The sequence below is a fragment of the Salvelinus fontinalis genome, chromosome 24, assembly GCF_029448725.1.
Source record: "Salvelinus fontinalis isolate EN_2023a chromosome 24, ASM2944872v1, whole genome shotgun sequence".
Taxonomy (NCBI): Eukaryota; Metazoa; Chordata; class Actinopteri; order Salmoniformes; family Salmonidae; genus Salvelinus; species Salvelinus fontinalis.
Window position 1 is genome coordinate 27,367,786 of NC_074688.1, and position 15,652 is coordinate 27,383,437.

The following is a 15,652-nucleotide window of genomic DNA, read 5'->3' on the forward strand; positions in this document are numbered from 1 at the left end:
GATGAGCAGGTTGGGTAGGTTGGGAGACACTACTCTCTCCAGGTCCCATAATTACAGGAACCATAGCACCTATTGTGCACTCCGGCTGGGAATTGCAAAGGACCTCACGATACGATATTATCACAATACTTAGGTGCCGACACGATATTATCACAATACTTAGGTGCCGATACGATATGTTGCGATTCTATAAGTGTTCGATACTGTGATTTTATTGCAATTCGATGTTCCAAACAAATTGCGCACCATATGTCTGCTGCAGAGGGACAAGAGAGAGACATCAACATTTTTATTAGTCATGGAAATAAAAGTGCTGAAACAAATTGTTCCCTGTTTAAAAAGAAGATAGAGAACAAGCTTTGAAAGAAAATACTGGCGTTTGGTACAGCCAACTAAGACAAATAATATTGCGATATTGTCAAAATGATACAATATATCGTCCAAAATAATATCCCGATGTGTAACTGTATCTATTTTATTTTACCCATCACTATTGTGCACCCACATTGAGCAGACTTGAGCAATAGAGAGACATGCACAGGCCTCCACAATGTGAGGAGAATCATGGAGGTGAGAGAAGGGCCACTCATTTCCTTCTCTCCTCGTCTGTCACTGAGGAGGTAGACTTAGACTTTTGATATTCTTTTAAGGTGGTTTGTGTTGATGTGACTGGTGTCATCCCAGGGTCAAATATTTAAGGAGGAATATGGATTGAAATATAGTAAGAAAACACTTATGGAAAAACCTAAGAGTGGAAATAGCATTAATGTTTTTCCTGGACTTTTGTAAATTTCTAAGCCCTACAAGGAGGAAATGTAAAGGCTATTTGAAAGAGCTTTTTTTCAACCACAGTAAAGTAATTTCCAGGATTATCTGAAAATAATAACTGAGATATTCTCTAGTAAAATCATTAGAGGATTTTGTCAGCTCTACATCTTAAGAAATAACCTGCAACTCTGCAAAGGCCTCTATTTAGGACTATCAGGTTTCACGTGCAAGCTGTCACAGAAACATGCTAACTTAACATACATCCTGTGAGATCTAAACAGCCTAAGTCCTTAATCAGTCCTTTCTAAACATCCACAGGCCACCAAGGAAATGACACACTTCCCCTCCACACACTGACACTGGAGGCTGACTGACACACACACACACTGGTGGGATGTGGCTATGAACAACGTCTCTGTTGTTAGCGCACCTCTTCTCTCTTAAAGATGAGAGGAACTATATGCAGCTAGCTACAGATGTGCTACACTAGCCAGCCTACATAATACCATCCAGAATAAACTAGGAGAGGAGAAGGGCCATAGCCAGCCAGCTACAAATGTGCTGCTGCACTACATATAGAGTATTGTAGTACCATCCCGAGTTGGGTACAGTATAGTTCCGTTTCAATACCAGTCGACCAAGGAGTGGAATTGGAATTGGCCCCAACTGGGCGATACACTCGATACTGTTGCGGTGTTGCTCCTCTTTATCTCACACTCTTACCCCTCTTGTAGTTTTTCTGTGGTTTTGGCATGTTTCCGGGACGTGTTTTTTCACTGGGTTCATATTAAGTTATGATAGCACCTCAGTCTCGAACCCTGAGTAGCTGTAAACTGTTTTTTGACAGTCGCTAAGCCGACACCCTCTGTAATGGCACTGACTGCATGGAGAGACACACACACATACACACTCCTCATCAGACGCCCGACAGAGTGTGTATGTGCATATCAACCGTCCGTGTGCGTGTTTTACTGTCCACTCAGACAGCGAGGGATCTGTGACTGGATAGGTGTCGCCTGTCTTGTCCCAGACAGATGAGGCCCATACTACCGTGGGCAAGGTGTTGCCTGTCTTGTCCCAGACAGATGAGGCCCATACTACCGTGGGCAAGGTGTTGCCTGTCTTGTCCCAGACAGATGAGGCCCATACTACCGTGGGCAAGGTGTTGCCTGTCTTGTCCCAGACAGATGAGGCCCATACTACCGTGGGCAAGGTGTTGCCTGTCTTGTCCCAGACAGATGAGGCTCATAGTACCGTGGGCAAGGTGTTGCCCAGAAGAGGTGTTGGGGGAAATGACCAGCTTTGAAGAGAGGTGTCTGTGTGGGCGCTGTTATTATTAAAGTACAGTCCCAGATAGGGACAATATCATCCTGTCTTCATGTGCTTCCAAGAGGGATAAAAGTTATCACCGCTGGTCCACCGCCTGCTTTGAAGCTCAACAGTGAAAACGCCCCCCGCTTGTGACCTTAGTACCAAGTGTTATGTGTCTCTCATGGTGGTCTTGTGACCTTAGTACCAAGTGTTATGTGTCTCTCATGGTGGTCTTGTGACCTTAGTACCAAGTGTTATGTGTCTCTCATGGTGGTCTTGTGACCTTAGTACCAAGTGTTATGTGTCTCTCATGGTGGTCTTGTGACCTTAGTACCAAGTGTTATGTGTCTCTCATGGTGGTCTTGTGACCTTAGTACCAAGTGTTATGTGTCTCTCATGGTGGTCTTGTGACCTTAGTACCAAGTGTTATGTGTCTCTCATGGTGGAAAGTAACATTTAAATCAGCTGTTGTTTTAGGATACCCAAAAGCACTTCATTTTGTTGAAAATTATTAATTGATCATATTCATATACTATCATTAGGCCCTTGCCGTGTGTCCTGTCTGAATGCATGTCTGTCTGTCTACAACTGAGGGGTAATACAGAGATTAAAACACTGTGTACAACACTAGTTTCCACAGAAAACATCCCACCCAGACCCAGAAATGAAATGAATAAAAATTATGATAAAAAAAATAAAAATACACACACACACACAGAGAGAGCGAGAGAAAGAAGCAATTGGGCATATTGCTGCTGTGTAGACAGGCGGCTAATGTAATGGCAGAAAGCAGAGATGCATGTTGTTGATGCCTGGCTGGCTGTCTTGTCACACAGAGCCATGTAAGGCAAGGATGAGCTGTGGGGTAATGCACAATGCCCACCGTATTGTCATTATCCTAACCTCCCGCCCACCCACCACACACAATCCAGCAAATTCCATTATTCTCCAACTCCATTTGCCGTAGGAATCCCACCCATCCTCCATCCTCCCACCATAGTCCCACTTATTCCCTCTCTCTGTGCTCCTTTAACCTGCTAGTGGTTTATGATGCTCTAGTTTAATGCCACTGGACCGAGCTGCACTTTTAATAAAAACAATGGCCTGATCCACCACTTTGAAAAGAGGCTACTAATTGTGCAAAAGAGCATTCATCCTCGGATGTGCTTATCTACTTAAGACACGTGGATTATGGTGACAGTAATGTGATAATGCACGTTTCGCTGTAATTTAACACAAAAAAAATCACAAAAGTGGAGCTTAGAGCTTAAAACAATGCACCATTACAGGCGTCAGAGCCACCACGGACCACGCAAGGGTTCTGACCTGACTATCCAAGCCTCTCTCTGGGGCCTAATGCAGGGGATGACCTAGCGTCTCTGGAGCCTCGAACAGGGACACAGCTACCACTTTAATTCCATTAATAGTTCTCATTGCATCTGATACAACAGTAAAGACAGGAAGCAACCTACAATAACCTCTGATCTATTGGTGACCTCCAGCTATAGATACTGTAGCTTCTCAGAATGACAGGGGATATAGGCCTACACAGTACACGCTGGGTGAACAACAGGTGTGGCGGACATGTTCAACATGTCGATGTGGGAACACTATTTCCTGAACACTATCCACCTGCTAACCTGTCATTCTTTACTTCAGATACTGTATGTAGGCTATGTTTGATCTCAGTTCTGTTCAAAGCATTTTAAAAGTATTTTTGGCATCAGTCATCATAGCACTTTTGAAACCAATTACCTGAGCTGTCTGGTTATCAGACTGTTGGTCTTGCCATCCAGGCGACACCGCAGCCTGCTCTGTCCCATTGGCTCAGTCACAGAAAGAAAGAGTAGGCCGCTCGTTTGCATCGGAATGCTTTGGGGACCTTTGTTGGTAGCTTTCACTCTGTTTGGTTGGCACTTCAACCACCAGCCCCTCCTCCACTACCTTTAGTGCTCCCATTCCCCTTCCTCTCCCTCTAGCCCCCCCCCCCCCCCCCAATCTCCCTCTAGGGCCCCCTCCTTGACAAGCCCCTTTCCACGCAGTTGGAATAGATTTTTTATTTTTTCCCCAGTGTGAACAAATCTCTCTTTGTTCCAGCTAGGGGCCCCCACATTGTCTTTTGACTTTGCCCTGCTGCCGACTTCTTAGCCCTTTAGCCTCCATCCAAACAGGAGCTTTAAGTTTGTGGTTGTGTAGCGTTGATAATTCTTATCATTACGCTGAGGCTTAATCAGAAGTATGGCCGTATTGATTATCGGAGCAGCCTCGTAAAGAACTAGTGGTCACCCCACCTAGTGGTCACAACTCCAGCCCTGTTGACTATGGCAAACTTTTAACAGTTTTATATGAAGTGTTTACCCTAGCATTGTATAGGTGGGTTTGCCCCCCTGCCTAGCTCTATTCAGCTGGTGTTTGCTTGGCCAAGTGTTTTTGACAGAACTACACCGCAACAACCGTAAAACAACAATGTCCTCTTTTAAATACATTTTTAACATTTCCTTTATAAGAAATCAGAGTAAATGAGAGTGGTCTTAGACTGAGCGTTCATTGTATGCATTTATGTCAGAAGGACGGCGAGAGAAAGCTGACCAGCCACTGTAAAATAGTCTCAAAGCGTTTGACTTTTCACTGGTGACACTACTTTTAACTTGTTACACTTACTTGTTCTTACATTGTTGTTGAACTTGCTCTACTCTCTTTTTCCCCTCTCTGTTGTAGCTGGGTGGGGAGGCCCAGGAGCTTTTCTCTGTGCGCCACGGACCTGTGAGAGCTGCCCACATCCTGCCAGCGCCCCATATCAGTGAGTATCTACCTGCTTACCTCTGCCATCTTTCACCTCTGCCGTCTTTTACGTCTACCCTAACGTTTCCCAGTCTTGTATTTCTGTCGTTCTACGCGTTCACATCAGACCGTCTTTGAGTGTGATGCACATTGTAAGCGATGTTGTTCCCAGGGACTCAGGTCCTCAAGATGCTTTCGTTCTAGAAATCAGTAGAAAAGCTTGGCTGTTTTCAGCTTGTCATGCCACATGAACCTCCTCTCTGTCCACTTCAGTCAATATTTATCCACCCAATCTGCAAAGTGGAAGAAAAAACGCTCTGCAGTTAAATGTATGCGTTTTGAAGCACATTGGTCTTGTTTTTTCTCTGATGTGAGTTTTCAACACGGCCTCTCCCCCGAAAAAATTCAATCACTTAAACTCAAATCAGTTCTCGCTAGCGCTCAAGGACCGCTCTTGAAACGAAGTTAAGTGTGGCACAATTTATGTCGTTTGAGGATGTGGCGTGTGTGTGTTTGCTGTGATATGTCATGGGTTAATTAAAGACTACCCTGTTTGTTAATCGTCAGAAGCGCCATGCCAGCGCCCCCTCTCTTCCTGTTCCTATCCTAATATTAAAGGCAGTCCTGGCCTCAATCATACTGTTGGTTGGCCTGGCCCCCGCTGGCTCAGACTGACTCAGAATGAAGTGAGCCCCCCCATTTATATCTCTCCCTCTCTCAAGTCACTCATTGGCCCCATTGTATTACAGGGGTAATAGCATTTCTAAAGGTTAGGTATGGAAGAGAAGCAGGCCAGTGAAAAACATGTCCAAGGTTCTGATCTAATCATGTTCAATCAGAGACTTCAAAGGAAAGCAGAGGGGACATATCACCTCTAGGTTGCCTATGGACCACCCTCACAGACACACCGTTGTATCTAATATTAGACCGTAAGCGTTCACATCCTCTTAAAGCCATATACAAGTGCATTTCCCTCGTTCTGCCAATTAGTTATTCTCGAGGCATGAAGTTTGAATTTGCTGTCACTGCAGGTATAATTCAGAAATGAAGTGAAATGCACAAAACGCTAGCATGTGGCGTTCTGGTGAGAAAATCAGCTTTTTGTTCTCGCTCTGTGTTCCGGTCCTTTGGCAGATTTCAACAATGCACAATGACAGCATTGAAAGGGCCCTGGACGGGGATGAAAGCCACCAACAGTAATAAGAAGCAGCAGATACCCAACACATGAGGGGAAGGATTCTCTGACTGCTAAAATAAAAATGAATTGTACTACCAGAGTAGTGGGGGGAGAGAGCGAGAGACACTGATTGCAATCTGTTAGACGCAGCCGGCGCAAACAGTGTTGCTCTGTGGCAGCTGTTAAAAGACTAATTGTTTCAGTCGGGATCCTGGGTGGGCGGGTTTGGAAAGTCCTGAAAATAGGTGTCGGTTCAAATAAGTCAAAAGGCCCCTTCCTGGAATAGAGGAGGAAGTGGTGTTTTTCCGAAGAAAGTGATCAGTTTATCTGTCCAGCATCCCAGAGTTTGTAACCTATGCTCTTTTCTTCCGTCTTCTGGTATAGGCCATATATACTCCAACCAAAGTGATTCACAGTACAATAGATGAGCATTGATGACAAGTGATCCTAATATATACAGTATGAGCCTTCTGTTGGTCTCTTGAACAGTAGAATGGATGTCAGTAATAGTATTGTGTTGGACCTGAACTCAGATGACCCAGAGGCCCAGCCTCCATGTAAAGGGACTAATTACTGAAATGGCTCTGGAAATTATATAATTTTATAACAGCAAACATGTTGGCTTTAATACAGACTTTGCCTTCCTCTTTAAATGAGACAAACACACACTCAACAGTCAAACATACAAATGTCGAGTTTGAAATGGAGCTATATTATATCTCTGAAATTACAGTCTACTCATAATCAAAGCATAGTCAACACTAGTCATGAAGGAATCTTAGATCATTTCCCCCCTGACTGTGTTTACAGAAACTGTTTATTTTCCTAAATTCATTGTTCAAATGAAACCCTTTGGTATTTTGGGGAAATCATATTTGCCTACAGCTCAATATGGTGACCCGTTGTGATGTTTGATGACAGAAATATGAGTGCAGAAGAAAGGCTGTGTTTGGGAGTGTTAGGGGTTTGAGGACGGCACATTGGCTCTCCCACACGGCACGGTCACACCACAGGAACTCACACTGATTACTGTCAGGGCTAAATGACTCCCCTCCACAGGCCTAACAGCTTCTTCAATCTGGACTCCCACTACGCACGCACACACACACGCACACCACATCCCTCCCTCGCCATCTTTAGGAGTGGGACAATTAGGGGAAAATGGCACCCTATTCCCTACATAGTGCACTACTTTGATCAGAGCCCTATGGGACAGAAACTAAATATGCCCACTGGGCTTTTACCATACTGTAATTTCGCCCCAAACCCAAAGAATTAAACAGGCAGACAAAAGAACCCTACTCAGCTTTGAAGGGGTTCTCTGTCAATCTATCTCGCTCTATCCTCCCCTCCATATGAAGAGGAAAGATAGTTTGAGTTCAGCACGTTGCGCAGAGTGCTGTTTCTGTTTTTCCGTCTCCCTCCTCTCCTTTCTTCTTAATGTCTTGCATGCTGGTATGTTAATCTATTTGATCCCCATAAGTCTTCATGTTAACCTGGGCATTATTCTGTGCTCAGCAGGGATGAGTCCTCTCCAAGTTGCCTGGAATGAGACGGTCCAACTTCTGTAATGTTCTATTTTATATATTGTCTCCTTTTCCTCTTCAGAATTTTGTGTTGTTTTTATTTATAATTTTTTACCCCTTTTTATCCCCAATTTCGTGGTGTCCAATTGTCTCGCTGCAACTCCCGTACGGACTCGGGAGAGATGAAGGTCGAAAGCTGTGCGTCCTCCGAAACACAACCCAGCCAAGCCGCACTGCTTCTTGACACAATGCCCACTTAACCCGGAAGCCAGCCGCACCAATGTGTCGGAGGAAACACCGTACACCTGGCAACCGTGTTAGCGTGCATGCGCCTGGCCCGCCACAGGAGTCGCTAGAGTGTGATGGGACAAGGACGTCCCTGCCGGCCAAACCCTCCCCTAACCCGGACAACGCTGGGCCAATTGTGCACCGCCCAATGGGACTCCCAGTCGCAGCCGGCTGTGACAGAGCCTGGACTCAATCCAGGATCTCTAGTGGCCTTAGACCACTGCGACACTCGGGAGTCCATCTCTTCAGATTTTTTTAGGGGGTATCATTTGATTACAGAGCTACTGTAGTAATGTAATCAACACGCATCCTGCTACAGTAGTGCTAGTTAAGTGGAGTGGGTGGCTCTGGCAGGCTGGACTGGGCACACTACACAACAGGCCTCTCTCACATGCATAGGGCCCCCTAATGATGAATGATCACTGCTCTCTGTCAGTCCCTCATCATCATCTCTCTCTCTCTCTCCTTCTCCTCCCCCTTTTCTTCTTCTCCTTCTCCCCCTTCTTCTCCCTCTTTCTTCTTCTAGGTCTGCTGATGATTGATAGTTTTGCGGACAAAAGGCCTCTCCTGGGGGTGTGCAAGAGTACCGGGTCCTCAGGGTGAGTACAGTACACATTTCTCATGACATCGCTGGGAGATACGCTTAGGAGGGTGGTATCTGATTGAATCCACAAACTGTGCTTTTTACAGTACAAGCCCCTAGAGATCCGATACTGGGATTCTATGTACAAGCCCAAGTCTTTCCCATGCTGAAAGAGTTGATTTTTCCTGATGACATCATTAGAGTTACAGTCCATTAGCTCTAAAGCCTTTCTCTGGTTGGGTCAAAGTTGAACTACGCCACACACACTTGTAATCCAGTTTCCACATGTGCTAACCATGGCTGCTGGTAACCATGACCACTGGTAGGAGTGATGTGCGTCAGTTGGCGACCAGGCATAGTTTTATTTTATTGGGCGCCCCCAGTTTTCGAGCGTCTCAGAAGTTAGTTTATGTATGACGATGAACTCATTTCTGGTCTAGTCGTTCTATTTCTCTGGCCTCCTTCTCACTGATTGGTCACTCAGACAGATACACAGTGGCACCAGATTGCACAACATGTCAACGTGACTTGCATACTCGGACTACGTCTGCAATGACACCCTATTTAGTAGTGCACTATATATAGATCAGACTGTCATTTCATACAACACCTTAACATGAGTTCCCTTTCCCCATCCTTCCTTCCTTCCAGTCACATCACATGCCTGGTTAACAAGGGAGCAACAAGTCAAATAGTTGTTTTGATCTTTCACTAGAAATAATCAGGTTTGCAAGAGCTGACACAAGGTAGCGCATTAGTAAGTCATTTTGGGTGATCTTAGGTTGACTTTCCTTGCTAATTTACCATACATTGATAAGCAAATCTGGCTGCATGGCGAGGCAGAAAAGGAGCGAGGAGATGAGAGGAGAGGTTAGAGGAACAGGAGGAGGAGGAGATGAGAGGAGAAGATGTGAAACTTCCATGTGGTAATGGAATGTCCTTTCTCTGTCACCAGAGTCGATCTTTATTAAAATGTGTGGGAAGGGAAAGACAGGCTAGGGTCCTTGGTTGTACTGCATGACGTTCAGACGTTACGAGGTACAAATCTTAAGTACATTTGAAAGCCTATAATTTGGCCAACGTAATAAGAGCCATCAAAGCCCCCCTGGTGAAGAGAGAGAACCCCAGGCGTCTGTTCTCTCCATACGTTGCCATGACTTCCCTTTTTCCCCTCCCCTTGTCCCTGCTCCTCTTCCAGAACATCGAAAACATTTAACTCGATATTTCCTACCTGGGAAATGAAATAAGGAAGTCTGTCTTCGGCTGGGCTTTGATGGAGACCACCTTCCCCAAGTATTCAAAGTACAGCTGCCTCCTCCTCTACTGCCTCTGCCACCGATTCTCTACTGCCTCGTCTACCTCTGTACTGCCTCTACCACTGCTCTGGCTGTGTTCTGGCTGACACGGAGAGAGAGCTACAGACGGGGAGGATTTGGCTGCTTGGCCTGGTGACTGACGCTCAGCAGTAATGCTGAAAACAGGCTTGATGCTTTAAAGCCCAAACCCTGACCTCTGGCTGAATGGCACAGCCAGGCTGGGGCCATCCTGACTCCCGACCGACAAAGGTGTTTGGTAAATAACACTACATTAAAAGAAGAGAGGACTCCCCTATGGCCACAGCACAGTTTTTCCGTGCAGGACGTTCGTAAACTTACTAAGGTCCTCACTCAATTTTTAGCATATAATCATTTTAAAATAACAGCTTTTGTCAACCAGCAAAAAGGATGCCGGCTTGACACTTTAATGGAAAACAGATTGGAGTCTTGGCCGCGAGAGCAGCGCTGGTTTAGAAGTTGGTTCAGTCAGCTCGAGGCTTAGATTACAAGATTTGCAAATTAAAGGAAAACCAGAAAGGGGGAAAAAGCATGTGTGCCTATCCTTGTATTTGTGGGCTTCTAGCCAGACCCACTCAACATAATTTTATCAATGGAAAGGATTATGCGTTAAGCCAAAACAATGTATGGATCTAGTGATTTTCCTGACAGCAAAGTACATGTGTGTCCCTTCACGCACTGCGCCGGTGCCAGTTGGGTTGGTGGGGGAATTAGTGAAGAATGCCTGTGTGCCATACTGTATCAGCCCCTGGGCTCTGGTCTTCCTGCTCCTCTTCTCCTCACATAGTGTCTGGAAAGGATTTGTGTTTCCAGCTCCTGCTGCTGCTGGTCGTTGTTATTATATAAATGATTTAATTAGGTCCGCTGGTATTAACATTCAGAACATTTAAGACTGCTCTTTGTCAATGAATGCAAATCACAGAGGCAGGGGGCGGAGGCATCTTAACTGTTTGTGGGTGTTTTTCAGAGTGGGAGCATACACACACTCCCAGGGTAAAAGTTCAGTAGTGAAGAAGAAGCCTGCTTTTGTTCTCACTGTTGTGTCCCAAATGGCACCCTATTCCCTGACTAGTGCACTACTTTTGACCAGGGCCCATAGGGCTCTGGTCAAAAATATTGCAGTTTTAGGGAATAGGATGTAATTTGGGACATAACCTCTGAGTTTGGGAACTGTGTGGGTGACGTGTCTGGGCAGGCAGAAAGCTCTTGTCAGCAGAGCCCCTGACATTTACAACCCCCCAATCTTCCTACCCTGTACGCCCACCCCCAAATCTCCAGATGCCTAGAGGATGTGGGCATGATTTTATTATTTATTTTTAACAAATAAAGTGTTCTGTCACCATGGAGACTATGGATGGATTCATATTTTCTGAGGGTTCCGGCTGGCCGGAACTCATGGAGACTCCCCCGAGGGTGACAATTGTCACCATGGCTACCTACCACAGACGGTAGCCAGTAGCGACCTGGAAACCGTCAGCACCAGTATAGGTGGATAGGATGCATGTTTTTCTTGCCTGATTTTTACATTTATTTAATTCAATATTTATCATTACCAGCATTTTAAGCTGGGCCTTTCAAGAGATGATGGTTTCAGCACCAGGGCACGGCCCTCCAGCTGGCCCCTGTGAACCTCCCACGGACCTGTCCTTTAAAACTCACGGCTTTGAGTCGAGGCTTTTCACACCTCACCAACAAGGCCGGTGTCGTGTCCTTGATATCTCAATATTCATTAGACACATTTAGCACACAGTTTTTAATCTAATGCAGGAAGATATAAGCTATGTGTAATTTGAAATGACACCCGACAACAACAAAGCAAGCTTGATCCTAAAAAAGAGATCATGTCATGTCCCTAATTCTTATCTTAATGCTTTATCCACTAAGTCCTGTTGTCACCAAAAAAAAAGAATAATCCTGTCACCTAATGCCTTGATATTAATTACAGTATTGAAGGGAAAACCCCACTCATTCCACTAAACATTTTCAAAGAGACTTAGATGAAAGCCTATTGTGGTACTAAGCTGTGCTTTTCATTGCTATTTTCATGACAGGTTTAGCAGTGGTAAACGCGAGGTATCCCTCTAAAGTGTATTAAATGGTAAATCTCAGAGCCTTTGTATTAAAAGAGGCACCAGATTTTGGAGAAGTGATGCTTTTGAAGCCAGCGTGAGGCCTTTGGGCTGTTCTCTTAGTCACCATGATATGCACGCACGTACCCCCTCCCAGTGGGGACACAGCGATGATGTGTGTGTGTGTACAGCCAGTGTTGTCTTTTGTGGTCCAGCTAACCACAGAATTGATTAAGAGAGAAATAAAGCTCTAACAGGGACATTTGATTTATTTCCTACTTTTGTTTGTTTTCAATTTGTGGGTGGGAATGTCGTGTTCTTCTTTTTAAGAGTTCTGATGAAATCATTCCAGAACCTTTTGTGATGGCCATCTGTGGAAACGGGAATGCCTGTAATCTCATCTAAACCTCCTTTTTAATTTTAGCCCACACACTTACATTTAGACTTACACACACATCTCACACTCACTCACTCATTCAGCGCTAACGGAGGGCAGTCTCTGGCTTTATTTTGAAGCGTTTATTTTGACTTCCACGTCTGTTTTCTGTCGGCTGAAAATATGTTCTGCTTCGCCAGTTTTCCCCTTCAAATAGGAAGTGAGTTTAAACACAGTGGTACGAAGTGGAAGATATAAAAAAAACTAAATTACACGCACAATGAGGCATAAATTTCAGCCCACAGTACACTACTTTTGACCTGAGCCCTGTTGGCCCTTGTCAAACACAAAAGCTGTTCATTCAGCTTTTGTGCAGTATGTTTTACATTCCGTTAATGACCAATTTAATGTGAAAATATAATCAGGCCATTTCAGTTTTGTGATACTGAAGGTATTGTTCAGCAATTTAGAATTTATGTCCTTATGTATTAAAATGCCACCTATTTCTATTAAGGGAAGTAGCATATTTCTCCTCTCAATATCACTTACCAGTAATTTCCAACCCCAATTAGTTTTGGTGTGTTTAAGGATGACAAGCCGTGAATGGATGGAAACCAGATTAAGTACCTAATCTCATAAAGAAAACATCAGTATACTGTACCTCACTTGGGATTCGAACTAGGTACCCTCTAGTTACCAATACGTTCTCTTCACCAAGAAGCTGTTTTTGTGCATGTGAGTGAGAAATGGACATTAGGGATGCTATGCTATTTAGCACACCGTCTCCTCTCTCATAGCGTGTGTCCCAAATGTTACCCTATTACTTGTATAGTACACTACTTTTGACCTGAGCCCTGTTGGCCCTTGTCAAATGTAGTGCACTACATGGGGAACATGGTGCCATTTGGGATTCATCCATCTTGTCCTTGTGTCATGGATTCTTGTCTTCCTTCCCCTCCCGACTGTTCCTCTGAGACAGCTGCACCTGGACTAGACTAACTGCTGCTTAGATCTGTGCTCTGTCTGTCCTCTGTGTGTTCCGTGCAGACTGGGACACTCATATAACTTGAGGTCTCCAAGGATAGGAAGACCCTAGCCTTTGAAGTGAAGCCTTTTTGAAGAGTTTTAAAGCAGTTTTCCATATATATTTTCTTTTTAAAGATGCTGCAGGACGGGTAGCCCATCTTTATCTGTGTTGTAACCGACAAGGGTTTATTCAAAGAGTAGTTGTTCATTTTTGTGTTGATAATGCAGTGATATTTTTATTTTATAGTAAAATCTTTAGTAGTTTTCAATTCTCATCTGACACTTGACAGTAAAGAACAACTCCATGTGTTATCACAAAGTGGACTGTTTGGCAGATACACCCTGAGGCAACATATTGTGTATTGGACAATGAAGAATGTTGGTGTAAAGCTTACAGGTTGAATTACCTTGGTTTTAAAGTCTTTTCTGTTTGTTCATAATGCTCTTTCTGGCTGACCTGTCGTGTTGTTGAATCTTCGTCGTAGGTAGTCTGCTATGAGTACGTTGTTTGAACTTTAATATGATATGCTACGATATTTAGAGCATTTGACTATAGGCTATTTGACACAACTGTGCTTTTAGCTGTCAAAGCTGAAGTATAGGTGTGAATGCACACTTGACGAGATGCTGTGTTTTGTTTTAAGTGTTTCCACTTAACTCTGACAGAAAATTGGCGAATAGTGAACTGACAAGAAGTGCATTAAATACAAGGCATGTGTTTTCGATGATAAATATTCATGTCCACTCCGCTGCTGTCAGTCATGGTGAGGAGGTTGAACTCCTGTCCATCTTGGCACCAAATCTTTATTATTAGGCTCTCTTTTGTTATTGTTTTCTAAGCTTACAAATGGAATTGTTTTAAGAAGGTAAGACCATGGATCGTTTGACTATGATTTTGAGTTTTAGGACCGCTTTAGGTATATAAAATAATATATATTTGATGAAATATTGAATTCAGCCTTTACCACCATAGAAACACATTGAATAACATATTAATAAAGGGCAAAAAAAGACAGTAAAAAATTCAGTCATAAGGAATAAGGTTTTGAAGGGTCTGTTCTATATCTAGGAGATAGAAGAAAGCTCAGGAATGATTTTACCCCTTGTCTTTGACACAACTACCTCCATAATTCCATTAATTTGTATGGGTTACTTGTAGACAAGTCCTGTGACTCTTCTGGGAGCCGTAGAGCAAAACGGAGAACACCATCACGTTCGCAAGAGTCTCCCCTTTCTATAGGATGGTCATATTAGTTTTTTTAGGCCAAACCGTTTGGATGCAACAAAGGGAGAAATAGGTGGATGCAGTGGATTGAGACGCAGCCCATGCAAAAAAACACAGACTGATTGTGATGCAGATTTTTTTATTATGTTACTTAGATTGACGCACTGGTACGTCAATAAACTCTTGCGGTTTACCAAGGGATTTTTGCAAGCGCTCTCTCTCTCTCTCACACACACACACACACACACACACACACACACACACACACACACACACACACACACACACTGGTGGGGCAATGTGTTTCCAATATGCTTGTTGGTGGTGAAGGTACGGTACTGAATGAGGAGGAAATGTATTTCTGGCAGTGCTGCAGACATGGAGCTGTGGTTGAACTTTTTACCCGAATTACTTTCCCGCTAATGCCCGCGGCGTGCCGGAATCACAGACCCCCTCCCCACCCCCCCGAGCTGCCTCTGATGTGGCCAGCGGTTGTTGTGTGTTGAGGGTTGGGTTCTACAGGAGAGAAGGGGAGTGAGAAAGATGGAGAGTGGGTTGGGGGGGGGGGGCAGAGAGGGGGAGAAGGAAACTTTGGGAATATTGTGACAGAATTTGTGTCTCTTTTCTTCCAGTACCACCCACCTCACTTGATGTCTATGAAAATAAAGTAATTGTTTTCATGTGCGTGTGTGTAGAAATAACTGTTATAAATTTATGACTCAGCCTCACCAGTCTGATCTCAGTCCAAAGATTAGTTTTACCAATTTGTCCATGCTTTATTTGTAACATGTTTCTCAAAACACCACTGTGAGATCAGTTCCAATAGGCTCTTCTGTTAAGATTTTTTTTTAACATTGCCTCTTTGTATGATTTTCTTTCCCCCAAAAAATCTTATCACTGACAGGTGTCAGTTTTGGTAAGCATTTAAGCTCTTCAACTCCAAGGATTTTTACCAATATCGTTCACCAGTAGTGCATATCAAACAATTTCCCAGATGCAAGATATACAGTACCAGTCAAAAGTTTGGACACCTACTCATTCAAAGGTTATTCTTTATTTTTTTACTATTTTCTACATTGTAGAATCATAGTGAAGACATCAAAACCATGAAATAACACATATGGAATCATGCAGTAACCAAAAAAGTATATTTTATAGCCACCCTTTGACTTGATGACAGCTTTGCAC

The 15,652-nt window shown here is 44.0% G+C and overlaps 1 protein-coding gene across 7 annotated transcripts in view; it reads left to right on the top strand.

The window, feature by feature from the left end:
• LOC129822563 (BCAS3 microtubule associated cell migration factor-like) overlaps positions 1-15,652 on the top strand; it is a 347,331-nt gene that overhangs the window by 6,090 nt on the left and 325,589 nt on the right. For all 7 annotated transcript variants that reach the window (XR_008754493.1, XM_055880891.1, XM_055880894.1 and 4 more), the window contains exons 6-7: positions 4,798-4,879; positions 8,378-8,450. Coding sequence is in view for 6 of the 7 variants with exons in the window: in XM_055880891.1 (XP_055736866.1) it covers positions 4,798-4,879; positions 8,378-8,450 (155 nt within the window). In the remaining variant the exon portion in view is untranslated. The remainder of the gene's footprint in view (positions 1-4,797; positions 4,880-8,377; positions 8,451-15,652) is intronic.